Source organism: Bos taurus, chromosome 15, assembly GCF_002263795.3.
Source record: "Bos taurus isolate L1 Dominette 01449 registration number 42190680 breed Hereford chromosome 15, ARS-UCD2.0, whole genome shotgun sequence".
Classification (NCBI taxonomy): Eukaryota; Metazoa; Chordata; class Mammalia; order Artiodactyla; family Bovidae; genus Bos; species Bos taurus.
In genome coordinates this window covers 75,245,352-75,266,263 of record NC_037342.1, presented here as the reverse complement: position 1 = coordinate 75,266,263, position 20,912 = coordinate 75,245,352, and the positions used below count along the sequence as shown (strand labels likewise).

Sequence of the window (20,912 nt, the reverse complement as noted above, 5' to 3'; positions counted from 1 at the left end):
GTTCAGGACATATTCTAGAATGAATGAAGGGAAAGAGGCGGGGAGAGGACGGAAGTGGGAGAAGGAAGGAAGGAAGGATGGAAGGGCTGGGCGAGGCAGAAAGGAACAGCAGAGAGAGAGAGAAGGCAGGTGCGGGGGACATCGCCAGGAGTGAGCGGGAGGCAGGCAAGGGGGGTGCGGGGAGGGGGGCAGGGGGCGCGGGGAGGGGAGCAGGGGGGAGGTACTCACAGCTGGTGGAAGGGCTGTCCGTGCCGTCAAGTTCCACCCTGGGGAAGCCGTGCCCGGACCGGGCCGTTAGCAGTGCCGACTCGATTGCCCTCTCGTGGGCAGTGAGCACGATAGCAGGGGCTCGGCCCCCGGCTCCGGGGCCCGACAGGGACTGCTGCATGAAGGCCAGCTTGTCCTTGGTCCTCCGTTTCATGTCATCCCATCTGTGTTTAATGTCCTTGACGGAGCGTGGAACCTGGCTGACGGAGGTGATTTTCCGAGCTATGCCTTCCCAAATCTTGTCCCTGTCGGCATGGGACAGCCGCATGGTCTCCCTCCCAAAGAGAACCGCTTCGTGGTGGGTCACCTCGGTGACCAGAATGTCCAGCTCCTCCTTGGAGAACTTGGGCTTCCTCTTACGCTCGGCCAGGGGCGCCACGTTCCTTGGGTTGAATATCCCACAAAGCACAATGGGGTAAATGACCGTCAAGGCGGCAGGCCTCCTCCTTCCTAAGTGCCGGCCCCCAGCCGAGGAGCCAGGAGGCGTCCGGGCGCCCTCGCCCGCTCACCACCACCACACCCAGCTCCTGGCACCAGGGCCCTCGCACTGCTGCTTGCGGGGCAGCAGGAGCCGCGGCACGCGCGACGGGAGCGCGGACGGAGCCGGACGCCTTCCGTTTCGGGTCCCGCCTGGCCTCTGACTAGCTGCGAGGAGCCAGGGCAGGCAGCTCGGCAGCCTCCCCTGGCCCCCTTCTCCCCGTCCTAGAACCAGGGGTTGTTACCGAGGAGGGACAAGCACGCTGATGTAAAGAGCTTTAAAGCCCTCAACAGGCATGAAGGATCCTTACTGGGGTTAGGACGAGGCCACAGCCTGAACTCAGAGATGTTGCACAGACCTGCAAACCCAGGGGCTTGCAGGAAGATTCTTTCAACAGGGAGACTATTTACAGTGGGCTTCCGAGGGGTGTGGCCTTGCTGGTGACGCCCACGATTAAGGCGTGGTCACAGAAAGCTTGTTCTGCAACCCCGTGGGTCTCTTCCCCTTTCTAGTCTCCCAGGTCCCCACCTTTGGGTGTGGGCAGGCTCCTCCCTGTTCTGACCACCACTCCACTGCAGTGCTGGCAGCAGCTCCTTTTTGGCAGCTCATGGGTAGGACGTGAGGAGACCCTGAGCATCCATGGGGAGACAGGGTCCACTTTGATGGAGACCAGGAAGGCCCCTGGCTTCCATCTGCACAGAGGGTCCTCGGTCATGGGCACAGCACAGCCCTTAACCCCCTGGCTTGGCACCTGCTCTGGCTCTGCGACTCATTCTTTCCCACAGTGTGGTTCTGTCCACCCTTTATCTTATGTCCATGGTCCCAAAGATCCGCCCAGGAGAGCATCCCAGAGTATGATGGGAGACCCAGAGTCTGATTCATTCCCTCTGGCTGCTGCCAAAGCCACAGCAAGGGACAGGGCGCAAAGATCCTTCAGCCCTTGTCTCCCCACTCCACCCACCCAGAATACCACAGCCCCAGTGGCAGAAGAAGAAGGTGGAGGCTTTGTCACCCGCCCAAGACAGTGGCCAGGGCCTGGGCCTTGCACTCAGACAGACTTTGGATTAGAAGCTGAGTCTCCTATGCAAACCTTGTCCCCCGCCCCCACCCCCGTCTCCCCGGTGCCACCTCCAAGGGCTGCCACAAGGAATCTGTTCAGGACTTCTTAATCTCACCACTACTGGCATTTAGGATCAGAAATTCTTTGTTGGTAGGAGAGAGGGCATTCTGGACAATGTAGGATATTTACCAGCATTCTTGGCTTCTGCTCGATAGAAACCAGCAGCATTCACCCGCAGAGTTGTGACAACCAAAAACATTTCAACACACTGCTTCCAGGAGACAAAAAGAGCCCCTGCAGGGTTGTGGACCACCGATCTCATGAATGCACAGCACCCACTATGGGGCTGCCATAGAGTCAACAAGTGGGTGTCCATTCTATTCCCAGCCTAAACTTAGGTTTTGAGAAAATTAATCAACTCCATTCGATCTTCTGCAAGCCCCTAAGCTAGTGAACGTGTCCTCAAATTAGGAGCTGTACAAATGGAAGCCGTACATTAAGGGGGAAGAGAGGGTCCCAGGATGAATTGGCTTTCCCCTCAACCCAGGAACCACCCGAGGGCTATCTCCCCGTCAATAAACCATAGACCCAACCCCAGCCTACCCCTTGAGTCTCTAATGAGATGAGGGCCCTCCAGCTGTGGGCCACCCTGGCACCATCTTGAATCAGAATGGGTCCTGGAGCAGGAACAGGACAGATGCCAGGCCAGCAAGGCAGCAATAGCAGAACCCACCCACATGAGGCCCCGGAAGCCAGGCTTGGCCTGGCCCCTCATGCACAGAGAGAACACTGGCCCAGACGCTCAGAGATGGATTCCAGTCCTGTTCTGCCGCTGACCACATCATCTTGACCCTGCTCTGCTCCGGGCCTCACTTTACCACTGGAGCATGAAGATCAGAGCAGAGCAGTGGTTCTCAACCCCAGCAGTGCATCAGAATCACTCTGGAGAGCTTTACAAACTGCCGACGCCCTGGGCTCAGTCCCAGCCTGATGAAGTCAGAATTGTGGGAGCGCCAGATGACCACTTAGTTAGCACAGGTGATGAATCCCCTTCTCTGCAGTGATGGCAAAGCCTTGTCCCCAAACGGAAAGATCAGAGATACATGGAAGAGCGGAACTGAATCAGCTCTCCTGGCCAAAACTTCAGTGCAGAAAGGCCTGACGCAGATCACACTCACAACACTTTCCTTTGCTTGCCTAAAGCCAGGCCAGAGCCACGGGCCAGGGGTCTGGGCCATGCAGCCCATCTGATCGCCCGCTGGACACCTGGTCGCCACTCCCCACTTCTGAGTCTTTGCTTACAAGTGCCCTCAAATGCCTCCCCTGAAGGCCCAGCTCAAAGGCTCTCCCCACCCTCGCTTTCATCTGAGTCCCCACAGCACATCGCCCTCACTTCCTTGGAACAGCCTCATTAGAAAAAGCAGTTTCCACAGCAGAAGGTGTGAGTCCTGGGAGGGCCGGGGAGCAGGGCTGGGCCCATCTATCTAGGACGCCCCGTACAGGCTCTGACTCACCGCAGGTGCTCAGGAATAAGGGCTGAGTTGCACGTGCTCATCTGACCTGAACCCAGTGATCGAGGAGAAGAGGGCAGCCAGAGATGTCCACCCACCTTCTTGGAGCCACTTTCAGGGCACAGCTGACCTGACTGTGTGAAACGGGGCAGGTCCCCATGGCACAAGACTGGGCCTGCCTGTTCTCAGCGGTTCCACTTCTGTACCTGTTCAATCACAATGAGGAGAGCAGCTCCGACAAATCAGGGGGCGAATCCTTAAGTGTCCCGGAGAGTGTCCACAGCTGCCTGGCTGCCAGCCGGCCTCAGGTGGGAGACCCGTGGGCAGTGGGGCCCAGGGAAAGGGGACCAGACAACTCACCGCAGCCTCCCCACCTCAAACCAGTTTCTCTGCATTTGCTTGGCAAGTCTCAGGGTTTAAATCCAGCAGACTCCCCTCAGGGAGGCCCTAACTGCCCTCCCTCCAAGTATGATCTCTCCTCTACCCTCCAGCCCCCAGCCCTACGGGGCACAGACACTGACAGAGGGCCTGATCCATGGTGCGGTACTGCCTCGGGTTCAGGCCTCCAAGACCCAGCTCGCAACCCAGCTACTAACCTCTTCACAGCTCCTGAATCCCAGAGACAGGCCACCAAGGAGGCAATGAGGCAAGACTGACCTCCCATACTGCCCGCTGATGCCTCCCAACTCCCAGGCACACCACACAAGCCAGCAGCACAGAACCCAAAGGAAAGCTCGGCGCAGCTGCCTCGGGGTGGCCCTGGGCCAGTCTCCTGCTCGCTCTGGCTGGCAGTGAAGGATCCTTCTGGTGCAAACTTCTGTCCCCAGCAATGGACAAAATCACTCTAACAATCAAAAACTAATCTAGGGACTGCGCCCTTTTCCCTGGGGGCCTTTTAAACAATGGCTGGGAGTTGCACTTTGATGTGTCCTGCACCCCATCCAGCCGGAGTTTGCCTGCGAGAGGTGTCACAGTCCAGGGACACCCCCACCTCCACGCGAGAATGCCAGCAGGCTGGGGCCTGGGGCCTCCAGAGACACTCACATGTGTGTCCCCGTAAACAGCTGGTCTGCCACAGGCCTCCTCCAGACCCTCTGATGGAAGCCTGGGGGAGTCAGAGGATTGGTCCCCCGGAGCTAGACATGTTCCTGCCAAGAGCAGTCCCGGGGCCTTCAGGGACTTCCACCACTGGAGACTCTAAAGGGCCAACGTGCTCCCTTGGCCTCCTTTCCAGAGTTTGGACAAGGCTCTTGGGAAAGCAGCAGAGAGCAGGACTCACCTCATCCAGTTGGCTTTAGTCTCATCTGACCCATCTATGGACTTGTAGCGGTTGTTTTTGTCCACAATCTGGAAGAAAGAGACAGTCTTGAAATGGGCATCTTTGAGGGGTGGGCTCTCGCGTCCCCAGCCTCCTCCCCAGACCAGGGCCCAAGGCCACCACCCAGAACCCTCCCTGTGGCCTCCCTACTAAGCCCCCATTGCTGCAGGACCAACCCGGAGCTGGGCAGGGATCCCATCTCCCTTCTCTGCCTTGAAGGAATACCCAGCACATGCCAACAAGCGGCATTGCCAAGAACATCACATTGCAACAGCAGTTGAATTCAGGCATTCCTCTCTCTCCACGGTTTCTGCGGGAGATAGAGGCTGACACCAGATGACCGGGCACACGTGATTCCAGCGGGTCCTTCCTCTCCCCAATCTCTAAATATTCAAGAACCTCAGGGTTCGGGGTGGACCCCTTCATCTTCCATAAAACTGTCTTTATTTCATCACCATTTCTGAATCACAGTTCAGCTGGATATGGAATTCTAGACAGATGAAGTTTATTTTCTTTCAGAAAATAAAGACTGCCAAAAAGGCTGCCATAGGCTCTTAAGCAACTTACTATTAGTCTCTGCTGTTCTTTTGTGGGTAATCCGTCTACAGCAAATTCTAAGCCTTCCTCTTTATGCTTGATGTTCTGCAGTTCACTATGTGGTTTTAAAGTGGAGATTTACTTTTTAAAATTCTCATTAGTTGTCAAGCATATTACTCGATTAGGATTTATACCTCCTTTTCAACTCTGGAAAATTCTGAGCTATTACGCTTTTGAGTACGGCTTCTCAGTCATTTTCTCTAGTCTCTTCTTGCAGAAGTGCCATTAAACACATATGGTCGGAACCCAGTCTATTCTCCAGGTCTTACAACTACTCTTTCATAATTTTCCCTCTATGTCTTTCTGGGTGATGTTCTCAGAAAATTTCTTGGGATGCTCTTTCAACTCACTCATTCTCTCTTTGACCATGTTCATTCCAGAGTTTATGACTATTGATGTCTTTCCTTTCTTTCCTTCCTTTTTAAAAGATGTTTAATGCAAATAATATTTTTCATTCCCAGAAATTTCTATTTCAATTAGTTCTTTTTCACACTCATCTTTTCTTATTTTGTTTCATAATGCTGTGCTCCTTCTTTCTTTTTCTAACAGCTTTATTGAAATATAATTAACATACAGTATGTCGTGATAAATTTTGACAAATGTATATATTATAGTCAAGATAATAAACATATCCATCATCCCTAAGAACTACTTTATGGCCTCTGTGATCCCTCGCTCTTGCCTCTCTCCATATCTCCCATTCTCAGTTCCACAGGCAGCCAGAGAGCTGCTTTCTGTCACTACAAATTACTTTGCACGGTCCATGCTGCTGCTGCTGCTGCTGCTGCTGCTGCTGTGTCGCTTCAGTCGTGTCTGACTCTGTGCAGCCCCATAGATGTGGTCCATAACTTTATACAAATAGAACCAAATGGAAGGCATGTCTGCCTTCTTTCACTCTGCACAGTTATTTTGAGATTCGTCCCTCCTGGTGTGTGTACCAGAGTTCATTTCTTTGTACTGGTGAGTAGTATTCCATCGCTTGGATGCGTCATTATTTTTTTTTTAGTCTACCTATTGCGGGACATTTGGGTTGTGGCTAGTTTTGGCTATTACAAATAACGCTGCTAAAAGACATCACTAGCAAATCTTTTTCTTTTATTGGAGTACAATTGCTTTACAATATTCTGTTAGTTTCTGCTGCACGATGAAGTGAGTCAGCTATATGTATACATATATTCTCTCCCTCTTGCACGCTCCTCCCATCCCCCACCCAACCCCCTAGGTCATCGCAGAGCCCTGAGATGCACTCCCCGTGCTGTCCAGCAGCCTCCACTGCCGGCCGCTTTACACATGGCAGTGTACGTATGTCAATCCTGATCTCCCCGTTCGTCCCTCTCTCCCCTTCCCCACTTTGTCCACACGTCCCTTCTCTACACCGGTGTTTGTATAAATACATACACTTATTTCTGTTGGGCAAATACGTAGAAGTGGAATTGCTGGGACACATGGTCAGAATACGTTCAACTTTTAAGAAACTGCTGAACTGTTTTCCAAAATGGTTACACTGTTTTATATTCCCCTCAGTCGTATGTGGGATTTCCAGTTGATCCAGATCCTTGCCAATACTTGGATGAACTGGCTTTTCTGTTTTAGCCATTTTGACAGGTATGAGGCAGTATTCATTGTGGTTTTAATTTGCCTTCTTCTGATGACTAATGACACTTGAGCATCTTTTTGTGCACTCATTTATCAGCTGCATATCTTGTTTGGTGAAGTGTCTATTCAAATCTTTTGCCCATTTTTAAAATAGTGGACTTTTTTTTTTCTTACTGTTGAGTTCTGAGAGTTTGAAATGGACTTCCCAGGTGGCGCTAGTGTTAAAAAACCCACCTGCCAATGCAGGACACATAAGACATGTGGGTTGGATCTCTGGGCTGGGAAGATTCCCTGGAGGAAGGCATGGCAACCCACTCCACTATTATTGCCTAGAGAATCCCATGGACAGAGAAGCCTGGCGGTCCAGAGTCACAAAGAGACACAATAAGCAACTTAGCACACGCGCACAAGAGTTTGTTTTTTAATGCATTTTGGATATAATTCCTTTATCAGAATATGACTTACAAAGACCTTCTTCTAGTCTGTGGCTTGTTTATTCACTCTCTTAACACCATCTTTCTAAGAGAGAGGTTTTAAATTCAAACAAAAAACGCCAGTCTTATCCTTCTTAATGGATGTTATCCTTACTCTTTCTTTGAAGATCCCAAAGCTGTGAGTGTTAATGATATATTATCCCTTTCATCCATAGTAACAGAACCCCTGGATTATAACTGAGTGCCTAGCTATCTGTAATAACAGAATACATTTCTTGACTTCTCCTCTGGCCAAGTTCTGGCCAGTAGAGTGGAGGTGGAAGTGTCATGCATCATCTTCCTGAAAACTTCTTTAAAAGTCAGCTGATATATACCCTTTTACCATCCTATGGCCTGGAATGCAGATGTAATGGCTGGAGCTCTAGCTATCACCTTGGACTATGAGGCTATAATCCAAGCATTGAGACAGTGACTAGCTGGATCAAGCTAGGTTCCTGAGGACTTAATACAGGCTCAGAATTTATTCATAGAAGAACACAATTCCTGTTTTGCATGAGCCACTGTTATTTTGAATCTCACAGTCAAACCTATTCCTGACAGATCCTAAACAGTTGTTTTAAATTCATTTTCAAAAAAATACTATTTTTATATTTTAATTAGAGTGAATTCAATTGTCATTGTTTTTGAAGGCTCTCTTTGTAACATTAATTGTCATTAGTTTTGGAGGTTGGGTCCAGAGGCTCATCTTGAATAGGAGTCTGTCTGCCTATTGCTTGCTTTTTCTCATTTTAAGCAGTCAACCTGGCACCCCTCTCCACCTCACACAAACACTTCTATTTCTTAGTGCCCCTCAGGAGCTAAAACTGACGGCTGTCTCTGCCTGTACCAGATGACAGCTCTATGGGCCTTTGTTTTCAGCCCGGCAGTCACTTTATGCTTCTCTCTTTTCTTCTCCTTCCTTTTATCTGGGGGGAGGGGGCTCAAAGCATGAACTCTCCGTCCATCTGGACTGGAAGCCTCACCGCCTCCTCCACACACACCTTCTCTAACTATACTCTTTCTTTGGGTATTTACATCTATTCCCACACTCTCAATTTGTTCACTACTCACAGATTTTCATCTCAAGCCCCAGGCATGAATATTTAATTTCCCACACGACGTGATGTCTTACTGGCAGTTCAAACTCACCTCAGGCCCTACCCCCAGCCTATTCCTCCCTTTTTCTCCTTCACAGCATTTGGAGCCACCATCCACTCAGGTTTCAGAAAGAAAGCCATCCCCACCAAACCCCAGTGAACTGTACACTTTAAATGAATGAAGTGTATAGTACGTGAACTATATCTCCACAAAGCTGTTAAAAAAATTCATCCTTCATGCCTCCCTATTTTTTTTAATGTATTGAAGTACAGTTGATTTGCAATGTTGTATCTAATTTCTTCTGCACAGCAGAGAGTCATATATATACACACACAGATATATATATATATATCTGTTTTCATATTCTTTTCTATTATGGTCTATCACAGGATATCAAATATAGTTCTCTGTGCCATATACTGTAGGACCTTGTTGCTTATCCATCCTATAGGTAATAGTTTGCAGCTGCGAATCCAAAACTCCCAGTCCTTCCCTCCTCCATCCCCTCCTCCTTGGAAATCACAAGCCTGTTCTCTATGAGTCTGTTTTTATTTCGTAGATATGCTCATTGTGTCATATTTCCTCGTATAAGTGGTATCATATGATATTTGTATTTCTCTTTCTGACTTACTTCACTTAGCATGATAATCTCTAGGTCCATCCACGTTGCGGCAAATAGCATTATTTCATTCTTTTTTGTGGCTGAGTAATATTCCATTGTGTCAATATGTATATACTACATACATATTTACTTTACTTCTTCATCTCTCAGTGGACTTTTAGGTTGCTTCTGTGGCCTGGCTATTGTAAACAGTGGTACTATGAACAAAGGGGTCATGCCTCCCTCTCTTGATCCCCTGTATCTAATCCCTCAGCATGTCATCTGAACCTGATTTCAAAACTGCTCCTGTCTCCACTGCTTCCAGCCATCATCAGCTCTCCTCAAGACAACGACAAGAGATCCCAACTAACCTCCCAGTGCCTTTCTTAACTCTCCTCTGATTCTCCTCATCGCAGCCAGAGAACCCTATTAATGTAAACTTTAGAACGTGCCGCCCACCAGCTCAAGAAGGCATTCACTGTACTTAAAGCAAAAATCATACTTAAGGTCATCATCTTCAACTCTTTACAACGTGGTCCCTGCCTACCTCCCAACTCTCTCAGGCCTCTCCCCCATTCACTCTTCTGCAGCGACTCTTTAAAAAATAATAATCATGAAATAGTTCAGGTGTTGAGAAATTATAAAGAGCAATGCAATTGATCGCTCTGTATCCATCAGCAAGAGCCAGCAAAAACAACCACCAGCCAATTCTGTCCCAGACCTCAGTCTCCCCTAACATCAGGAAAATACACGGATGTCATTGAAGACCATCTCTGCCTCCAACTCACTGTCTTTCCCACCCTCCTTCCAAGGGTAACTACCCTGCTGTTGAGGCTGGAAGGGAGCCTTCTTGATTCTTACTATTCCAGGACTTTTTCTTAAAAAATAACACACAGAATTGCTGTGCATGTTTGTAAAGTTTACAGAAATGGCACCCACATGAATGTGTTATCCTAGGGCAACTCTTTCCCAACAGGTTTCGCGTGGCTGGTCCCATCTTATCTTTGGGGTCTTGGTTTCTGTCTGCTCCTCGGAAGAAGCTTTTCCTGATCTGAACCTCAAGGAGGTTCTCCCCTTCCACACCCTGACCTCCACACGCCCGCCCTTCTCACATTGTCTGTAAACATGGTCCTGCTGCGTCCTTTGAGAGGCCTAACTGCAGGGTGTGTCTACTTGTCAATGCGGTGACTGCTCCTTCATTACACCGAAAGCTGATGAAGACCAAGCACATGGCTATCTGCTCATGACGGTGGCCTGGCCCTGGTCCCTAACACAGGCCATGGCATGCAGTAGAGTCCTAGTTGAATGAATGATCTGATGAAGAGCCTTTTAAATAACAAGAAGGCTAAAGGGGAAAAAAAAATTGTATAGGGTTCATACTCGAGTGGAAAGGAAAAGAGTGGCTAGAACTGGCTTGTCCTGGTTACCGAGAACTGACTGTGAAATTTTCCAGTCTCATGAACCAGCTGTGAAACACGGTCATTATTAAAAATTAAATTATATGAACTTAAATTCAGTATATTCTAATTTTTAATAGGTAACAAATGCCCAAAGCTTCCTAATTACTTTACTACATTTCACAATGTGGATGTTCTTGAGGATGTTGGCATCTGTAAAGTAGAAATACTATAGATTAATTGTCATTAATTAAAGACAGCTCTTCCCATCTGCTCATTTAGTGCCTTCATGTTGGCGGTCTGAAACCAGACATGCGGGGAGCCTTGACACCAAGGAAACTGGCACATGTATTCCCCACCACAACCATCGCCAGCAGGTTGTTAACTATCTGCCAGCACATCACTCTGTGTGTTTATCTATGCACAGAAAGCCTGGGAGATACACTTCAAACTCTCATATCTGGTTACCTCTAGAGGGGAGATAGAGGGAAGGAGGATGCAGCTTTTGCTTTGTCTATTTTTGAGACTTTACTGTCTCCGTGGTTTAAAATTAATGGACAAAAAGAGAAAACATGCAGGCCAGGTCTCCCCTCCCCTGCCAGTCTCCCCAGATGACACCCCAGTCTTCAGCGACCTTCCCAAGAATCTCATGGAACCATGTACGTTATCATAATATTAATCATCCTTCATTAGCACTTTCTGATTGCTCCTTTCTCTCTGGGGGGGAAACAGAAGTGTCTGTAGGTCCCGAAGCCAGCTGCAAGAATGCCTAGTGGGAAGTGAGAGCCATGGAGCCTGAGGCATCGGCTGGAACTTCAGCATCACCACTGACAAGCTAAGTGGCCTTGAGCAGGTGACTTCACTGGCCAGCCTTCAGTATCCTCATCTGTAAAATGGGGAAACCAACCTTGCAGCCCTGCCATAATGATTGATGTGGAAGGCACTCCGTAAACAGTCATGATTATGTTTATTAAAGGGACCAAATGTCAGTTATGATTCATTCTGGGTGGTGGGAGGTTTGCGTAAAACTCCATGTATTACAACATATAGCTGTAAAACTATATGCATTATTGTTGTATAGCTATATGTATTACAACAAGCAGTTATAATCAGACTTTTTGCAGCCTCAGCTGGGCTGAGAGTCCTGGGTGGGGAGCTGTGAGGGACTCTGGAGCTCCCTAAGATCTCTGTTGCTAGGTTCAGATCCCAGGTTTGCTGAGGGATGCTTCTTGACATATCTTTCTTTCCCAACAGTCAGGCTTTTCTCCAATCAAGGATTCATTCATTTAACAAACATCACCCAGGGAGCAGCTACAAGGACAGGCTCCGGGGATAAAATGGTGATTTGGGAATGCAGTGTCTTTGCTCTCACAAAACTCACAGTCCAGCGGACATGGAAAGAGGCCACTGTGCTGTCCTGCGGTCAGAACTACGGTGGGGAATTCTGTGGAACATGGGAGCACAGAGCTGGAGCCCTGTAACTGGTGGTCATCGAGGACTTTCTTGGGAGGTGTGGAATCTTAGCTGAAGTCTTGGAGAAGAATAGGGTGAGGGAGTTCTAGTGGAGGAAGCAGGGGGCGAGCAGGATCACAGAGGGTGTTCAGAGCACATCACACGCTACTGATGAGCCCCCATCATCCAAGTGGAGAGCAGGCTGTAGACCTCAAGTCCTGGGACTGAGATGGTCCAGGAAGGGCCAGCCGGGCCAGAGACATGCTCAGGACCAGGCCCCAGGAGACTGGGTACCAGCACCCTCCCTTGCCTTATCCCTCAAGGTCAACTCCTTGGCCACTCTGAACTCAGCACTTCTTAGACCAGCCCAGGCTCTGAACACTGTGATGTGAGAAGGACTCTGACAACCTGGGTCTGACCAGAGAAGGGCGGTCCCTTAGTCCTTTGGAAGAGGGTCCCTTAGCCTGGAGAAGAAGAGGCTGGAGTAAGCAGACACATCATAAAATGTAGGAAGGACCCTCATGTAGGGGAGGGCAGGCAAAACCAGAACCACTTGAGGGATGGAGGCCTGAACTAGGCATGAAGAATGTGCATGCAGAACAGTCCTAACATACATGTTCTAACATGCAGAATAGTCCTGCAATAGTACAAGCAGCCTTGTGAGGAGGTGAGTTTCTTGTCACTGGGGGTGTTTAGGCTGCCATCTACGGGATCGCACAGAGTCGGACACGACTGAAGCGATTTAGCAGCAGTAGCAGCAGGACAACCCACTATCAGGAGAACTGAAAAAAGAATTTTCCCACTGAGTGGAAGTCTGTCCTAAATGACCTATAAAATTCTGTTTAAGAATTTTATGATTCTACATGGGCATACCCTCAGAAAATAATATAAAAAACATGAGGTTTGCCTCCCTGGGACAGGCATGGGTCCATGTAGACTAGAATGTTACTTCTGACCATGGTAATAACAAAGATATCAGCCTTAAAACATTACCCACTGCCATTGATGGAGCAACTTCACTGTGCCAAGTACTCTGGTACCCTGTTTCATGAATTCTCACAACTCAATGAAGGTAACTACAACTATTATTCCCATTTTACAGACTAGGAAACTGAGGTTTAGAGCCAGTAGGCAGCTTGCCTGAGGCCACAAAGGAAATGTGTGGGGCAGCTGGAGTTCAGACTCTGTAGGTATAGCCCATGCTCTTGAGCACTCGGCCGCGTGACAAATGTCAGCCCAGGCTTCCCCGGATGACCTTATGAGAATTAATCAGGAACGTCCTGGGGTCCTCTCTGAACTCCTGGCTTTGCTGCTGGTTTTAGCAAATCTGCTACAGAAAGATGGGCAGTTTAATAGGGAAGAACAATCTGCTTTGCTGCACAACGTCTGCCACCATTGACAATTCACTGCTGGGTTCCTCTAAATGGTTCCATAACCAGATGCTGCAGAGATTGGATTTTTAAAAACCTGATTTGCTTGCAACTTTCCAGGAACCCATTGATTCCATAAAGAATTCGGATTTTCAGCTCTGCAGCTCCTCTCAGGGCAAAGCAGTTACAAAAATGATTTGTGAAGCCATCGACAGTTGACAAAGCTCTTTCACACAGATGCTCCTCCCAGAGGCCCAGGAGGTTGACGGCATCACAGTGCCTTCAGTCACTTCCCAGAATGGCAAACTGAGAGGGTGACATTCCCAGGTGGTGCTAGTGGTAAAGAACCTGCCTGCCAACGCAGGACCATAGGAGATGCGGGTTCAGTCCCTGGGTTGGAAAGATCCCCTGGAGGAGGGCATAGCAACCCACTCCAGTATTCTTGCCTGGAGAATCCCACGGACAGAGAAGCCTGGCCAGCTACAGCACACAGGGTCTCAAAGAGTTGGACACGACTGAAGCAACTTAGCAGCATGCAAAGAGGCTAACCTAGACATGAACTTGAACTCTGACCTCTGCTGCGCCCAGAAACACAGAATGAAGAACTTTTAAAGGGGCCTCTGAGATTATTCAAGCCATGGATTCCTGACTTGGTGTCGATGAATTCCCTAAAACGTGTACAGCATTTTATGAATATTGGTATATGAGAATAACCTGCTCGGTGACTAAGGAGGCTCAAGAACCACGATCTAAGCCATCCCCACACCTCCCCACCACCATTTAACCAACAATGGAATTAGTACAGTCGGCCCTATCTACGTACCTGGTTCGATCCCTGGTCAGGGAACTAGATCCCACATGCTGCAACTAAAGAGACTGCCACATGCCACAAAAGACCTGGCACAGCCAAATAAATAAATACACTGTTTAAAGTACACAGGAAGGTACGTGTAGGTCGTTTGCAAACACTGCACCATTTTATATAAAGGACTTGCGCATCCATGGATTTGGGTATCAGTGGAGGTCCCTGGCACCAATCCCCATCAATTCTGAGGAAAAACTTTACATGCTGCCTTTTATTATTCTAATTATCAAATTTCATAAGGCCCTGGGGACCTGGGAAATGAGGTATGCTTACACACAACCACAAATCCCACATCTGTAATCTCACTCATCACCCCCAGTCAGTCCTGAGACCCACAGGAAGCTAACTGGAGATAATCAGGCTGCAACGGGCTCATCACCTGCTAGGCACCGGGCATGCCACAAGCATGAACACTCACAATTCATGGGGGATGTTCCCCTAGACTGGGGGTGGGGTCTCCATTTGATGGATCAGAGAAATAGAGCTCAGAGAGAACGGCGACTAGCCCAAAGACGCACTTCCCTCAAGTGGGAGGAGAGAGACTCCAGAGCCCTGTCACCAACGCAGACACCTCTTCCCTTTCCAAGTCCCTCTGCTCTGCCTGGAAAGGGAACTGGCCCTGGATCCAGCCGCAGAAAGGACCACCCCCTACCCTGCACACACTCGGCCTCACTCTCTGCGGTAATAAATCTGGCTGTTGGAGAAACTGGTGAAATGAATCCTCGGGCCAGGACTTGAGGACCAGTGTGAGGAGACTGGTCTCCTCATTATGCCTGACATGAGGGTCTCAGGGCAAGGGTTAGGGAGAGAGCCAGGAGAATCTGCCCATCTCAGGGACAGCAAAAATGCAAATAAGAATGGGCATGTTGGACTTCCCTGGTGGTACAATGGATGGCAGCCTGCCTGTCAATGCAGGGGACATGGGTTCGATCCCTGGTCGTGGTGGATTCCACGTGCCTTGTAGCAGTTAAGCCTCTGCACCACAATTACTGAGCCCACACTCTAGAGCCCTCGAGCTGCAATTACTGAAGCCTATGCAGCCTAGAGCCTGCGCTCTGCAACAAGAGAAACCACCGCAATGGGAAGTCCATACACCTCACCTGGAGAGCAGCCCCGCTCTCCTCAACTAGAGAAAGCCCGCACGAGCAACAAAGAGCCAGTGCAACCAAAAACAAATCAATCAGTCAATATTATTTTTAAAAGAATGGGCATGTCGCCAGAAAGAAATCAGCTGGAAACAAACTGTGTACCTCACACTACAGATCGGAAAGCTTCCCAAGGGGTCAGTGGTAAAGAATCTGCCTGTCAATGCAGGAGATGCAGGTTTGATCCCTGGGTCAGGAAGATCCCCTGGAGAAGGAAATGGCAACCCAACTCAGTATTCTGGCCTGGGAAATACCATGGACAGAGGAGCCTGGTGGGCTGCAGTCCGTCCATGGGGTCGTGAAAAGTGGGACATGACTGAACCAACAGACACAGGCTTCCCTTGTGGTTCAGACAGTAAAGAATCTGCCTGTCAATGCAGGAGATGCAGGTTCGATCCCTGGGTCAGGAAGATCCCCTGGAGAAGGAAATGGCTACCCATTCCAGTATTCTTGCCTGGAGAATCCCATGGACAGACGAACCCGACGGGCTACAGTCAGTCCACGGGGTCGAGAGGAGTGAGGCACGCCTGAGCAACGGAACAGCAGCAGCTCTGGGCTTGTGACTGAGTTGGCACCTGCTGCTGCTGCTAAGTCGCTTCAGTCGTGTCTGACTTGTGCAACCCCATGGACAGCAGCCCACCAGGCTCCTCCATCCACAGGATCCTCCAGGCAAGATAACTGGAGTGGGTTGCCATTTCCTTCTCCAAGTTGGCACGTGTGGGAGACTGAATTGGTCCAGCTCTCGCCCTTCCCTGTTACCCTGGCCATGAGACTCTGCACTACACTCTGTCTTACAGGTGGCCTCTAATTCTTCACTCCTTGACTTTGGGTTCGGTCATCTAACTTGTTTGGCCAATGGGATGGTAATAAGCATGATGCAAACACAGGCTTGACATGGGCTCGTGAGGCCCTGCCTGCAGGGCCTCTGCCTCCACAGAAGAAGAGCTTCCCCAGGGAGTCCCTGGAGTCTGGGCCCAGAACAGACACACTTGGAGCAGACCTGGCCCTCGGTGAAGAGCCGGGTTCACCCTGTGCCTGGAGGCTGAGCAGCACCGAGGAGCGCAGCTAAACCAGCCCAACCACAGGCAACCAGCAGACACACCAGAATCAGTGAGGAGCTGCAATCAACCGGCAGATACCCCAGCAAGGATAAACGATTGCTGTTCTATATGCCGGCGCCTGCGGGCTAAATCCAGCCCGCCACCTGTTCTGTATAGCCCACCATCTGAGAATGGTTTGTACATTTCTAGATGGTTGAAAATAACTCAAAAGAAGACTATTTTATCATGTGAAAATTACATGGAATTCAAATTTCAGCCTCCATAAACAAAGTCTTAGAACACACACACCTCTGGCTGTTCTCACACTGATGGATGGCAGAGTTGAGTAGTGTGACAGACACATATGGGCCACAAAGCCTAAAAGACTTACTATCTGGCCGTTTACACAAACATTTACAGACCCTCATTCTATTGCACTGCATTTGGAGGTAGCTTGTTACACTGTAACAGCTGACTGACTGTACAACTATTACTACTTGCCATGAGCTAATGACAGAAGAACAAACTTTAATATGTAAATAATGCATCCTGGCAAAGACGAAGAAACACTGCGGCAGTTGTACTAACAAAAGATCGCCCCGTGTTTTAAATAGAGACAAACAAATAAAGAAAATAAAAGTGTCCCATGGCACACAAAAGCAGAGAGGCATCCCAAACTCAGAAGAATCTGTGTCGAAGTCGTCACTGTCGTATTCACCCTATAAACTGCGATTTAGTTTCAGTAACACATGATCCAACACAGGACACTGATTTTGTTCATTTGAATTACGTTGGTTTGTGTAGTTCTGTTCATTTTATATTCGTAAGTTTGTCTTGGTTTAATAGTTGTTTAAAAGCTGTGTGAAATGTTGTATTTATTTAGTTTCTATGTTTAAACCTTTTAAAGTAACTTTAGAGTAAAATTAATATAATCATAAATAATTGGGACTCCATAAATGATAAACGCAAAAGTTGGACATGACTGAGCAACTGAACTGAACTGAAACGATAAAAGTCAGACACCTGACCAACACGTCCTTGAAAAAATGTTCAGCATCACCAATCATCATGGAAATGCAAATTAAAACCACAATGAGATATCACTGCACACCTGTCAGAATGGTTTTCATCAAAAAGACAAGAAATACCAAGCGCTGACCAGGATGAGGACCAAAGGGAACCCCTGAGCGCTGTTTCAGGAACGTAAATTGCTGCAGCCACTATGGAAACCAGTATGGAAGCTCCTGCTGCTGCTGCTGCTGAGTCGCTCAGTCGTGTCCGACTCTGTGCGACCCCACAGACGGCAGCCCACCAGGCTCCCCCATCCCTGGGATTCTCCAGGCAAGAGTGCTGGAGTGGATTGCCATTTCCTCCTCCAAGGGATCTTCCCCACCCAGGAATCGAACCCGGGTCTCCCGCATTGCAGGCAGACGCTTTACCGTCTGAGCCACCAGGGAAGCCTCCAATATAACCCAAGTGAGAAACAATTGCAGTAGAAGTGCTGAGGAGGCAAGGAAAGTTGAAGGTCAAGTTAGCAGTTGGTTTATATTGAAAATTCAGAATAGTTTTTCATGTTTTATTTTTGTTCCATATAGTAGATTTTAAGAATTAGAGACAGTTCCAGCCAAAACTAGTTAACTAGAGTATTTTTGTGGAGAGTGGGGATATCTTTGGTTTGGTTCATGATTTAATAACAAAACTACCAGCATTTACAAAAATTATACAAGTCATGCCATTTAATGCTTCTGACATTAAGAGGAGCCTTAGGGTTGAGGTCCATATTTTCATTCCTAGAAAAGCTGACACTGTCATTCAACAGTGTTCTAAGATCCATAACATCTTAGAACGTGAGCAAAGCAACTGTTTTCCAGCATCATCTTCACTTTTCCGTCTCAGCACACCTTGTACCTCTATCACCCTATTACAGGGCACCCTGTGCCCTATTACCACCCCCACCTCAACATTACACACGTGCCCTTAGACCTTGTACATGCTATCCCCACTGCTTGTGACTCCGTGTTCCCTCAGTTCCTGACTCTACTGGCCACTCACTTTAACTCACCCCTCAAAACCTAGTTCAGGCTTAGAAGCAAGGACACCCCAGGAGCAATGTGCACATCTAGTGCCAGAGATTTGGTTTCTAGAGACTATTTCTCACTAAATCACGTTTGAGCTCCTAAGAGAGATGACTAGAACATCTTCTTTGGGACTTCCCTGGCAGTCCAATGGTTATGATGCCGTGCTTCCGCTGCAGGGGGCAAAGTTCAATTCCTGGTCAGGGAACTAAAGATCCTGCATGCCCTGTGTTGGGGCAAAAAAAAACAACACAAAACTTTGCATGAAAAAGTAAGGAAACAGTAAAAGGACAAGAAGCCAGTCTGAATGGGTTTTTGCTGGCCAACTCTAGGGCAATTTAAAGCTCAAAACGCATAATGAGAGGAATGGACCATAGCACAATGAAGGAAAAAAACATCCGTGAGTCCATACTGGTAGTAAAAATAACCTTAAGGGATGGGGTGGGGGAGAAAGTTGAGCACTTCTTCGAAACAGAAGAATATTCAGTCGTAAGTGTAGAAGGAATGATTAAAAATCCTTTCAAGCCATGAAAAGTAATTGATATAGGCAAGAATCACCAATAGTTGCTGAAAGCACTGAGTTAAAGGGAAGACAAACGGACATCACAGGCTCTCGCTAACTGCAGTGAGAGACACAACATACCCAGTGCCAAAAATCTATAACCTGAATCGATCGGGAGGAAACAATCGGGCAAATCTAAACTGTGGAAGGGTCTGCAAAGAACTCTCCTGAACTCTTCCAAAGTAGCAATACTGTGAACGAGAAACACAATCTGGGCAGCTGTTTCAGAATAAAGCAGACTAGTGAGACATGACAACCAAATGAGATGTGTGATGCTTGAGTGGGTCCTGAATGGCGGGAAGACTATCCGGGCCATCCTCAGGGCAATTGGGAAAATCTGAATAAGGACTATAGTTGAGACAGTACTGTATCCTGAGTATAATAACTATACTCTGATTACATAGGACAGGGATCAACAAACTACCGCTGGCAGGTCAAATCCAACCCCTCATCTGTTTTCACAGCCTGTGAGTTAAGCATGGTTCTGCTTGTTTTTCATAACTGAAACCTTTTCCATATAATTTCATTTGTATGATTTTCAGAACTTATATAAATTCAAATTTCATTTGAAATTATACAGAATTCACATCAGTGTTTATAAATAAAGTTTTATTGGAACCCAGCGACACTTGCTCATTCATGTACTGTCTGTGAATGCTTTCACAGTACAACTGCAGAGCTGGATAATGGTGACAGACGCTGCATGGCCACGAAGCCTGATACCTGGAACTAGGTCTCAAATAGTTCAGGAAAAAAAAAAAAGAATGTGTGTGTGTGTGTGTGTGTGCGTGCCTGGAGGTAGCTATGCTGTGCTGTGTGGTGCTTAGTCATTCAGTTGTGTCTGACTCTTTGCAATCCCATAGACTGTAGCCCACCAGGCTCCTCTGTCCAGGCAAGACTACTGGAGTGGGTTGCCATTCCCTTCTCCAGGGGAGCTTCCCGACCCAGGGATCGAACCTGGGTCTCCTGCACTGCAGGCAGATTCTTTACCATCTGAGCCCCCAGGGAAGCCAGGACACACAGACAGAGACTGAAGCAATTGTTATAAAATGTTAGCAACAGGCGGGGCTAGATGCAGGGTGTGTGGCTCCTGATCATACAATTCTTATGCTTTTGCAGAGCTTGAAATTTCAGAATAAAGAGTAAATAAGCATGAAACTCAGTTGCTCAGATTCTCAAACACACCCAGAAGCCCGACCTGCTTCAAATGTGCATTCTTCCGTTCCTGGACCAGCCCGTTACTCTTCTCTTCCCTTCTCTGAGCCCTGCCCACCCCCAAGCCCGGTCAGACCTGCCTGCCTCCCCTGACGTCTTGCGCTGTTGCAACCATCTGCTCACACTTCATCTCTCCCATCAACCCGGGGGTTTTCAGATTCTGTTCTGGAGGGCGTGTCACAAGCCTTTGCACACCCAATCTTTTAAGTTTTAAAATAAATCTCCACTTTATGATGGAAGCTGAAATGGAAAACCCCGAAGTCACATTTTACGTCTGCTTCTCCCTAGAACAGTAGGAATCTGGCAGGCGGAGAGACCAGCTGACAGCAGGGGAGCGATCCCACCGCACGGTGTCCTCTTTAAAAGGGGCCCTGGGAAGCCTCCCGCCCAGGATCCACCCGGAGAAGCAGGCCTCCTCGGGAGCTACCTGCAACTCCTTACGCTATGGCCAGAAAGCACTGGTAGCCGAGTCAGCTTGCCTCTTCCCAGTGGCTGCCAAATTTGGAACCTCTATAGCTAAAAGTGCACGCACAGGTCATCATGGTATGCATTTTTAGCCTCATTCCTGGCTCCATTTAGGATCTCCACCCTTGTTTTTCTTTCTTCTCTCTCTCCCAGTTTTAATATGCTATCGTGTTATATTTTATAGATCCTGCTAGGCTGCCCTAAATCCCTTCTGGAACCAGACTGGGCCTCAGTGAAACATTTAAATAGAAACCCTGTGCTGGACTCCTCTTTCTTCTGCCTCTTTCCGAAACCACATGGCTGCCTGGTACTCTCCAGGCACCTCAT

General features: G+C 48.4%; 1 protein-coding gene across 9 annotated transcripts in view; it reads right to left on the bottom strand.

Moving 5' to 3' along the window:
• Positions 1-20,912, bottom strand: part of PRDM11 (PR/SET domain 11) — a 96,157-nt gene that overhangs the window by 25,226 nt on the left and 50,019 nt on the right. For 7 of the 9 annotated variants that reach the window (XM_024975909.2, XM_024975908.2, XM_005216519.5 and 4 more), the window contains one exon: positions 4,596-4,663. In XM_024975909.2, the coding sequence (XP_024831677.1) occupies positions 4,596-4,663 (68 nt within the window). Of the gene's footprint in view, positions 1-228; positions 651-4,595; positions 4,664-20,912 lie in introns of all 9 variants that reach the window. The other 2 variants (XM_059875168.1, XM_059875167.1) reach the window with 1 other exon arrangement.